Below are 11397 nucleotides of genomic sequence, written 5' to 3'. Positions count from 1 at the left end.
CATTGTCTCATTACTCACAGTTTTGTTCTTTAACGGTCTCTGGTCGAGGTTAAGAACGAGAGAATGTGGAATCTTATATTCTTCTATATATCTAACAATTTCATGATAGAAAAGAAATTCGATTTCTTTTCTCTAGCCCAATCAGGAAAATTGCAAAAAATGGAAACACTGTTGGACATCTACCAAGAGAAATATCAAGAAATACGAAGTTTCTTCTCAACCGTGACGCAACTATTGACATAAGACAGTATTGTCGATTACCTCTGTTGCAAGGTGGAATAGAAATACCCTGTCTTTTTTATCAAAATGGCTGCCACCTTGAAAAACACACCGCTTCCTTAGAAATATCTAGAATTTGTCAAATAAAAACGATTTTCGGTTTTTTGCAAAGATAGACTTTCGCGAATAAGGCTAAAATTCGCGAAATTCGTTTTTCCACTTAAGGTAGCGGTATGGTAAATTACACCTCTTCTGTATAAAGCTTTTTTTTCAACTTTCCTTTTCAAAAAAACATTATAAAAGTATATATGTACTTGTTAACAAAAGTTTGTTCTACAATATTATGAAAAAATAAAATAAAAATGCTGTAACAGAAAAAAATATTTGTTGTAACAGAAAAAAATTTAGTCGAAAGTGGGTGTGGCCAACTGTGAAGGGATTTGTCTCAAAAGTTTTCAAGTTTACAGAAAAAAATTTCGACCTGTGATTATTTACAAGAAATTAAAAAGAGAATATTTAATTATTCATTAGTTACTTAAAGTGAACTTGCGGAATTCTTATTCACATTACCGTGTGATGACTAATATAGTGATTTCTTGTGGTCTAGTTGTGACAAAAATGGTAAAAATAACACATCTTTAATTAACGTGACAAATGTATATTTCTAAATCAAAATTGCCAAATCTCTAATAATTACTATCACGACAAACGTCGTTGTTATTGGTATGAAAGCAGCATTAATAGTAATTTAATTCAAAAAGGAAGAATATGAGAATGTCCGCACATCCTCTTCTAGTGAAATAAGCATCAAATCAAATATTTACACAAGGTTATCAATAAAACAAAAACAGTTCGAACTAAGTTCGCCGTTACATAACACTAATCACGCAGTTGAAGGCAAAACACTGTAGTTGACCAGATTTTTTCAAGTTGTTTTACACGGTCGATACACGATCCATTTTGTCGAATTCGAACTTTGTGTTCAAAATGTGTGATACACGATCTTATCACCCTTTTGCAACAAAGTTGGTTTTCCCGGGCTTAAAAATGTTGCATGGGGAATATGTATGCTTTGCTGAATATCAGACAATATACGGGAACTCTGTTCAACTGACCACACAAATCTTATCCGAAATGCAAATGACTCGTTGGGGTTTTGAAATTCTTTCGTGCTCTTTACTGATCCTTAGACAAATTCAAAATATTACAGAAAAACGTTATTTAAGTAATTCTTCATAGGAAAACAAAATACTGCTTGTTTTAATAGAATCGCAGACTGAAGACAAAATACTAAAAAGCACATAGAAAAAGGTACATGTATAAATCGTTTTTGAAGTAAAAACTGATTTAATAAATTCTACAAAATGATTTCTATATTTACCACGAGAACCGACACTGATATTATCACCAATGACGTACAGAAGGTAGACTCTGATAACACGCGCAATTCAAAAAAAAGCGTCTTACTTTGAACAAAACGGCGTTTCATTAGAATGTAGTTTTTCCAGGGTCTCTTTCGCAGCCGTAAACAACAAGCAGTTGCATTTAAATGAGATCAAATGAAAAGCTAAGAAAATATCCAGTTGCGGAATATGTGTAAAGGATTGAGTATGACGTGTGCACTATCTACTTGTTTCAGATTCAGTTTAAAAATATTTTTGCAAATAATAAATAAAAAATAATATTTAACAACTGATTCATTTCGGCAAACATTTAACTTTTCGCCATGTTTGTTCCTTCCAGCACCAAACGTCTTAAAATCAATAGAACTAAGAATGCAGTTATAATCCACATTAAGATGACAATGATCGAGTCAATCCTGGAATGACCGTGCGTGTTTATCCTCTGCGCCGGAGTGCTTGCAGGTGAATCATCATTTTGGACCTCCGTTGTAGGTGTTTGTGAGTTAATATTTGCACGTTGTCGTAGATTTTCAGTGTTTGTATTCTCTGGAGTTTTACACTCTGTGATGTTGGTGGTGTGTGTTGGACCTTCCACCGTATTGGAGGAAACAGTTTGTTGGGGGCTTGGTGTAGACTGTACACTCGATAATAAACCGTGTTGGTTAAACATACTATGATATTGTGCCATATATGCTTGTTGCTGCTGGAAGTTCGGCGGGAAGTTTTGAGGTTGAAATGGCGCTTGGTTAGGCTGCGGCGCTTGGTTAGGTTGCGGCGCTTGACTTTGATTAATTTTCGATTTCGCACTTTCACCCTGATGGAAAATGTATGAAATATTAAACTAAAACTTTCGGAGAAGAGATTGATACAATTTACGATGCGTGCTTATTGATGCTTTTAGATTACAAGATAAAGTTTCTTTAAAATTATGAAATCCCTTACTGACTTGTGTTTTTCGCCAACGAATCGCTTGTAAAAAGTAAGACACCCCTTGCTGGTAAGTCACTTTATTATCTGTCGCCTTCCTTTCACGTTAGAACCCTACCACGAGGTTCCATTCCACGAAACCCCGTGGTAGGAGAATAAGGGATTAAAGTCTGTTACCGCAGTTTTGTATACAATTACAAAAAATCCTAATATTCTCTATAAAGATGATAATTCTATAATTTACCTTAAAATCGATTTGAGCAGCGAGTTCTCTAGCTTCTTTTAATTCTGTATTTTCATGTTCCGGATCAACTGAAACAAAGATTTCAACGTTACATATTTTTAAAAGCAGTGGAAGCGGTAAATGCGTATTTAGAGAACCTGTCAAATCATTTCACCTTCAAGTAAACATGTTTGATGGTCAATCCCACATCCTTCACATTTCCAATTTAACGACCTGTAAGAAATGTTTAAAGGTAACGAAATCGACAAGTATTGTCACAGCTTGAAAATTAAAAGCCCCAAAATAAAATAATCACATTGTTGTACTCCTCCCGCGATCTAATGTTATATAGGAAAAATATTTCTACATTGTGGTACTAAAGTTTGCAAATGAAACATCAAGTCATATTTCAAATTAGCAACTACAAATAGCTCTTCCATATCGTCAATACCCTCCGTTTACTACTGGATTTTGCAACTAGATTGTAAACGACGAAAAATGTAGTAAAATGCGAAATAACTATAAGTGCCTATTCTGACTGAAAAGTTAAGTTTGACTAATTCTTAGTATATAAGCTAAAAAATTAATTGCAAACCATTTGATGAATTCTGTCTTTCCCTAATATATTTTTTATATGTATTTTCATTTTGGTGAAAAAGATGAGAACAGGTCTGAACAATGAAAAACTTTTAACTTATTGCCTACGCTAAGAATTATCTACTTCGAATTTTTTATTGCTCTTTTTTATACTCACAGCATAACTATAACAAATTATCCTTTAGCCGTCCCTGATTCATAGGAACCCTGAAACAATGTTGTCATGTCAACAGATACAGGACCACGGAACATACCTTTCAGCAAGTAGTTTTCTTTCGTTTGCTGTGTAATCAAGAGCACCAATTGCACCTCCACCTTTAGTTGGCATGAAACCAATCAATGCTAACAAAACAGTACGAACTAAAGAAAGAGAAGTTTTTGTGAAAGATACTTATATATAGTGGATATATGGCTTCAAATTATGTGGAAAAAATACAACGTGTTCACTAATAATTATCAAAAAATATATTTCATATATGTGATAGTTTTATTTTTAATTTAAATGGGAGTTTTTAAACGAAACATGAAAGGGATGTAAAATTTAAAAAAAAAAAACAAGTAAAGATTTTACTGCTCCATGATGGTTGCCATGTTTCTGGATGGTGTGCAGACATGCTTAAACATATCTTCTTTCCCAGTTCAAATCGTCCATTCGGCTAAATGAATGAAAGCCATAAATTAGGAGTTACTGAAATTTTTATTAGGATATTAAAACTTGCAGCCTTATGTACTTGCCAGGTTAATTAAAACAAAAATATATTTAATTAATTTTCTATGGAGGTTTCTTGATTTGTCTGAAGTGTAAATAGGAAGAGTCCAATTGGGCTTGGGTGAAGGTGGATTTGATTTTAAGTCATGAATGCCTCCCTTAAAGAAATTTTAGGAGGCTTAAGTGGATGAGTTATTTAGAAAAAGCGGCCATCCGAAGGAAAGAGTTATGTAGAATATCTCAAATTAACACACATACTGTAAGCAGTATAATACTTGGTGGCTTCATCGGGTATTCTGGCGGTAATGTTATCCTACCATGATACCGACCTCCCGCAAATTCACTGTCTGGTGGTCCACGCACTGTGAAATGCCATTCGAAAAGATTGTCCTAAAAAAATATGTGACAACAATTTCAATTGGAGTTTTTCTGTCATACTTTGTTGTTTTTTGTATTATAAACATGCTTCACGTGCTTGTTGTATATTGACATACCTCGAGTGGTTGTGTAAAATACTGTTCAGTAGGCTCACTTAACTCAGCTGCTTCTCTCATTAACCTTTTAACGGCTGAAATATTAATTTAAAAGAAGGTTTAATTTTTGTATGAACATATACATATTCATTCACATTATAATTTAAGAAATACAAACAAAATATATAAATTACCTGGACTTTTTAAATTAAACTTCTTGGCGAAATCACTCATGATCAGTATCTACATGGAGATAAAGTTAAAAAATAAATTTAAATGGTTTTTTCCAACAAGTACACACACACAGGACGATCTGCACTAAACCAAATAAATACATAACAAATTTGAGACGTCTTTACTGTAATTTTTGCATAGTTGTTTAAGGTATAGTGCATATTGGTAAAAAAACCATAAAGTTTATATATGTAGTAAGCTAAGTTGCCATATTAGCATCAGAGCTGTTTTAGATAATCACGTAATAAGAAGAACCAATAATTAGCCTGTACATAGCTGGTCACTGGATAATTATGAAGTACACATAGCAGAATTAGCTACTCATACAACTAAGTTACATGGTATGTAATAAAGATCTTTTTTAATTAAATTTTTGATACTGATCATCCAATAGCTAGATAGAGGTAGATAGAAAATGAACGGCTGTGCAAGGAAGATATTAAGTGTTAAAACCAATACTGATTAATTAGCAGCATATCAAACTTTGCTGGCATGACATGGACTCATTTTGTACTGTATAATTAGCTGTATACAGTATAATTTAGTTGTATGCCTTATAATTTTAAAACAACGTATACACTAATTTGAGTTTGCAACAAAATTAGAAAGCACATGAAGCTGAGACTTTAACCACAGTCAATATTGAAGAAAGGTGTTAAAACTTATATAAGTAAAAAGACCTTTATCATATATTTGACTGTATATGCAGCAGACCTGGTCAGGAAAGGGGTGCAATAGCACGGGCACGTCTCCGCACAGGACTGAATTAATTATGGCTTGCTATCTTCCGCTCGCCTTTTTTTTTTCAGCTACAGGCTAATTACTCCTTGCCTGGTACACGCTAAGAGAAATAAATTGGGAATATATACAAACATTCGGATAAATCTTGGAAGGCTCAGGGGCATGTTTTGTAGATAAAGGTTATCGGAATTAATGACAAGAGGAATTATGCTCACGAACGACGAAGAATTTTCAAGCCACAAACAAATTTTTGAAATTTCTCAATCCTTAGCGGATTTTTTTTTCAAACTTTCCCCCCTTAGCGGCAATATCCCGCTAACGGAGCCCAAAAAAAATTTTTGAAGGCCCCTTAAAACTTATCTAAATTATCCTATTTAGCAATTCTTCAAGTTGATCAGAATAATCTCACATTTAAGAACAAAACACTCACCTTGAATTTATTATGTGATTCTCATTCAAATGTATTTTTGGATTGTTTGACTAGTGTTTGTTTTTCTTGAAATACACTAATCTCATTGGCTAACAGCCATGTGACTTACCAGAAATTTGCTTAGTTAATCTGAAGTATGGGTGGTACTTATTAACACAGAATACCAACATCTGATATGACACGTGGCTCCAAATTTAAAAACTTGTACCGAATTATCATGCTGTAAAGTTTTTCTTTTAAATAGAATGAGTGAACGAATGAAGCTTTGACGTAACAAACTCAACAGACAAGAAATAATTTATTGAATAACCCATGGTGTATTGGAACGTAAATTAAATTACATAATATTTGTCTAAACTTTAAAATACCATTGCAAAAATTGATCTACACAAGAATTAGAACCAACGAGCCAACAGCCAATTTGTCGGATTACATCATCATCATTCTTGGCTTAACGTCTGTTTTCCATGCTAGCATGGGTTAGACGGGGTATATTAATGACCCTGTTCCAATCTGATCTAGACTGTGTTGGATCTAAACTCAACTTCCTCTGTATAAAGTCTGTCCTTATAACCTCCTGCAAAGTTTTTCTCGGTCTGCCTCTGGGCTTTGCCCCAGGAACTATCAAGTCTCTACACTTTCTTACCCAATTATCCTTCTCCATTCTTTCCAAGTGCCCCAGCCAATTCAATCTTCTTATCTTGATAACATATTTAGTTCTACGGAGACTTAGCCTGCTTCTTAGCTCATCTGAACTCTTTCTGTCGCTCTGACTGGCGTTACACATCCACCTAACCATTCTCATATCATTCCTTTCTAAACGGTCAAGATCTTCCTGCTTCACTGCCCATGTCTCACTACCGTACAACATAACACTACTTACACAGGCCTCATACAACTTACTTTTTGCCTCAATTGACAGGACTCTGCTAGTCAACAAAGGAAGTAACTCTCTGAACTTTTTCCAAGCAGAACCTATCCTGCAAGTAACACTTCTTCCAACACCCCCTTCACTGCCCAACACCTAAGTAACAGAAGTTCTCAACTATCTCTAACGAGCCACTGTTGTACATCATTAAAGCTGGAAATACTTCATTCTCTATAATCTCACCTTTGCAACGCTTGCATACAAACTGAATGTCAGCTCTTAACCTTCCACTAATACTACTGCACTTCTTATGTACCCAATGCTTGCAAGTCTGACAAAAAATTGAGTTACTACCAACCCCTTTCCTGCAAACTCCACAGGCCACTTTCCAACTACAAGGTCACACTTGGCTGCAATGCTACTAATTATGACATTAGACTTTGCTGTGTTTACCTTTAGCCCTTTCTCTTCTAGTCCTTTCTTCCACTTCTCAAACTTTTCAACTAATTCTTCCATCGACTCTGCTATGAGAACTAAATCATCTGGATACAATAACTCCCATGGACAACCTGTTCTGAACTCCATCGACAGCGCTTCTAAGACTGGAACAAACAACAAAGGACTAAGTACAGAACCCTGATGTACACCAACATTTACACTAAATTCATCACTAAGTGAATCGTTAATCCTGACACGACTTCTAGCATTGCTGTACATAGACTGTACCATTGTATCTAGCCACTCATCCACACCTAATTTTCTCATAGCCCACCAAATAACTTTACGTGGCACTCTATCAAAAGCTTTCTCTAAATCTACAAAGGCAAAATAGAGATTCTTTCCTTTTCCTAAATACTTTTCCTGAAGCTGTCTGAGTAAAAATATTGCATCTGTAGTGCCGCGCCCTGGAACAAAACCAAATTGCATCTTATCTATATCAATTCTTTCTCTAAGTAACTTATCAATCACTCTTTCAATAACTTTCATTACTTGATCAACCAACTTCAAACCTCTATAGTTACCCCTTTCTAATGCATCACCCTTGCCCTTGAAACAATTCACTATTACACTCGACTGCCACTCACTTGGAATAGCACCATCCTTTATAATCTGGTTAGCAAGACTTGTAATAAGCTCAACTCCAATATATCCAGATGCTTTTACCATCTCTGCAACAATACCTGATACTCCTGCAGCCTTGCCAATCTTCAATTTCCTAATAGCCTCCACTACCCATTCTGTCTTGATCTGCATAGCTGGCCCTTCTACAACATCATCATCAGACAAATTATCCTCGTCCCAATCAAACTCAGTGGTAAAGCTTACCTCCCGAGAAAAATTAAGTTGACCTAAATTGGCTCATATTAATACGTGATTTACGAATATAAAGTTTATTTTCCTTAATTCGCACTTATAAGTTAATAATGCCTATTCAAAGATTCAAAAATTCACGAGGTAAAACATCAGCAATGTTGTTTTATAAATTTCTTCACCTTGAGTGCTCTGACGTCACCTGTTAGAAGATCGAAAATCATCTTCCGCATTGAAATTTTTTACTTAAACTTTAATAGTGAAATTCATTGGTAATGAGTATGTTTACCCCCGTGAAAATATCAGGAAACTTTGAAAATGAATACTAACTTTGGTTGAGAAATCATCATTCAATTGCAATACCGAGAAGCTGTGACGCAAAAAAAGAAAAAAAGAGCGACAGGGAAAATGTTGTAGAATTTCAATTTGAGCCTATCAGGCGAAATACTAAACCAAGCACCGACTCGGATTTCAGTTGGGAGAGCTGTGATGAGGATACTATTCCAGAAGAAGTTGCTTCATGTGTTGCTGTTGCTGTAAGGACGTGGTGCAAGTGTGGAAAGTGTAAGATAATGACGAGCGAAGCGGAGTGTTGTTGCTATTGTGGGTTAGAATCCGCGAATATTTTTAATTTGATCAGTGAGTTTTGATATGTAAACGTATTCGAATTAGATAATAGCGCATGAGTTCAATGAATGACGATAAAAATGAAAAAATCTTCTAACCTTCTTCTTCTTGTTTTTTTTCTTTCAAACTCAGTTCTAAAGGCAAAGAAATCGGAAGTAATATGAGCTTCGCAGATCTTAAAATTCTTTGGAAGCGTATCCTCTCTCTTGATCAGTTTGATCTATATAGTTTGTTGTTTTGGATCTTTGGGAAAGTTGAAAAAAAATACACCTTGTTTCACAATTAGGTAAGTGGGCAAGAAGCCATATTACTATTTAAAAAAAGGATTCGTCCTTATTCATCAACGTGTGGAACTTTTTTTTACAAAACACATCATATCACATCCTCAAAGTTTCGTCTCTCATCCCGGGGGTCCGAATGTGAGCTTCTAACTAGTGACATCTGGCGCATAATTATACTCTTAAATGCTCACTTGCAAAATGGCGAACAAGTGAGGTGAAGGCTTAAAAACATGAGGTAAACATTGTCTGGTTTCTTGAGTACTGTAGTGATTTTAATAAAATAAACGTTAAATTGTTTTTTCTGAAGATGTTATGAATCGATTTAGGTCAACTTGATTTTTCTTGGGAGGTAAGTTTTAAGCAACCTCTGATAATGATTCTTCCAAGCTACCCTTTTCTCCTCTTCTGTGCTAGCCAAAACACCTTCATCATTACATATACACTTCTCACCTACAACATCTTGATTAGTCTTCTTCATTTGCTTTGCTATCTTGAATACCTCATTGCGCTGGTCTTCCCTTCTTAACACATCTGCAAATCTGTTTCTCTCTGCTTCTGATTTTGCCTTATACACTGCTGTACGAGCGTGACGCTTAGCTTCTAAGTAAATATTTTTACTACCACCTGACTTCCACTCTTTCCAAAGTTTCCTCTTTTCCTTTATACACTGGTCAACCTCATTATTCCACCACCAGGTCTGTCTATGTCTAGCTGGTCCTTTCGTCCACCCACAGGTATCATCAGAAGCTTCTAGAAGACAATTCTTCGAAGTAGTCCAAGTACTTTCAACATTGTCACTATCGCATTGACCATTGTGGGCTAACTGGTGAACTTTTGCACTAAATTGTCTTGCTACAATCTCTTCCTTCAGCTTCCAGACTTTTCGACGGGGCCTGTACTTTCCCTTGGCTTCTTTAACACTCTTCAAGATAATATCACAAACCAGCAACCTATGCTGGGAAACACACTCTTCCCCCGATATAACTTTCACGTCCTTCACCACTTTCTTGTCTGACTTTCTAACCAGGAAGTAATCTATCTGTGTCTTACAACCACCTGACTCATATGTTATCAGCCTACTCTGTCTCTTACTGAATGATGTGTTGCAAACCACCATGTCCGTTGCCATTCCAAACTCAAGCAATCTCTCCCCTTCCTTATTTCTGCTCCCAAATCCATAGCCTACATGCACACCTCTATAACCTTCAGATGACTTCCCAACATGACCATTAAAGTCGCCACCCACCATGATAAGTTCAGTGTCTCCAAACTTTGATGTGACTGCTATTAACTCATCATAAAACTTATCTTTATCTTCCTCACCGAGTCCACACTGTGGAACATAAACTGACAGAAAAGTGACAATCCTATCACCTATCAAAAACTTTATCACTATAATACGACTATTAACACGCATAGCTAACATCTATTACTTTTTCTACATAAATAGAATAAATCCCCCAACAGGCCAACGATTACTTCCTAGTCCCGTCCCCTCCTACATGTGGTAGTTCCCAAGCTATGCAGAAGAATACAACACAAAATCACTAAACATAACCTTAGTAGGGTTAGTTGGCTATGTTGGTTCGTTTGTTTATTGGCTATGTTGACTCGTTGGTTTGTTGGCCACAAATTAAAAAGTTGCAATGGTATTCTAAAGTTGCTCCCAATATTTTTCTGTTAGCTACCATATTTAGTGACTTTACGCAAAAAATTTATCGTCTAAAAGGGCCTGTAAGAAGTTTCGCAAACTGCATCCATAACCATATAGCTAGCTAACCATAGAACTTAAGCCTATTACCATATAGCAAAGGAAATGTTTGTAGAAAGGAGTAACTGACAAAAAACTGACCTTTTTACTTCAGGGATCTAGTTGATGTTTTTTTTATACAAACTACAATAAAATCAGAAGCTTTATAGTTTTTGTGGCAATACGTGTCCATCACACGTTTTTTTTTCGGGAAATTGTTTTCGAGATGTTTACATCCCCTGGCAAAGAAGATCTTTATGTGCCGCCAGTACGTGGTGTAAACTGTGACAAGTTATGAAACGTAAAAGCCGTGTGTGGTGAACAACACCTCGCCCCCGTGTGTTGTGTGGATAGTGTTGGAGGAGTAGAGGGAGAAAAAATGAGGACCCGGGAATATCATCTATAAAACGAGGTAAGATCACCGGCACAAACAAAACGGAGAATTAAAAAAAAAGTTATTAAATCGAGAAAAAATTATCGAGTTTTAGGCTATCGGAAAAGCATTTAAAACTATCACATAAAATCACAGGCCATTTTACAAGGAGGATATACCAGGTTTATTTCGCCAGAATTGTGCAAAGTATGTTTACTTTCTGTATTGGTG

General features: G+C 35.6%; 2 protein-coding genes across 5 annotated transcripts; both read right to left on the bottom strand.

Moving 5' to 3' along the window:
- Positions 1–693: 693 nt before the first annotated feature.
- Positions 694–11054, bottom strand: LOC130644511 (ubiquitin-conjugating enzyme E2 J1-like). 4 transcript variants are annotated; one of them, XR_008982609.1, is made up of 10 exons: positions 10896–11054; positions 4746–4794; positions 4573–4646; positions 4337–4468; positions 3941–4025; positions 3624–3729; positions 2948–3006; positions 2794–2861; positions 1687–2436; positions 694–1404 (listed from the first exon to the last, which is right to left on the bottom strand). XR_008982609.1 is itself a non-coding variant. In XM_057450149.1 (10 exons), exons 3-10 carry the CDS (start codon positions 4783–4785, stop codon positions 1933–1935), a joined length of 1068 nt encoding a protein of 355 aa, XP_057306132.1. In that variant the 5' UTR covers positions 4786–4794; positions 8861–8896; positions 10896–11048; the 3' UTR covers positions 694–1932. The 4 variants fall into 4 exon arrangements, 3 of the variants coding, with proteins under 3 accessions (XP_057306132.1, XP_057306131.1, XP_057306133.1); XM_057450149.1 differs by adding an exon at positions 8861–8896 and having other exon boundaries at positions 694–2436; positions 10896–11048; XM_057450148.1 differs by having other exon boundaries at positions 694–2436.
- Positions 7941–10486, bottom strand: LOC130644510 (uncharacterized). The gene is made up of 2 exons (XM_057450147.1): positions 9409–10486; positions 7941–8132 (listed from the first exon to the last, which is right to left on the bottom strand). Exons 1-2 carry the CDS (start codon positions 10467–10469, stop codon positions 8090–8092), a joined length of 1104 nt encoding a protein of 367 aa, XP_057306130.1. The 5' UTR covers positions 10470–10486; the 3' UTR covers positions 7941–8089.
- Positions 11055–11397: the final 343 nt, after the last annotated feature.

The sequence above is a fragment of the Hydractinia symbiolongicarpus genome, chromosome 5 (genome assembly GCF_029227915.1).
Source record: "Hydractinia symbiolongicarpus strain clone_291-10 chromosome 5, HSymV2.1, whole genome shotgun sequence".
NCBI classification, from domain to species: domain Eukaryota; kingdom Metazoa; phylum Cnidaria; class Hydrozoa; order Anthoathecata; family Hydractiniidae; genus Hydractinia; species Hydractinia symbiolongicarpus.
Note: the sequence above shows the minus strand (reverse complement) of the source record. Positions and strands in the feature narration are given on the sequence as shown.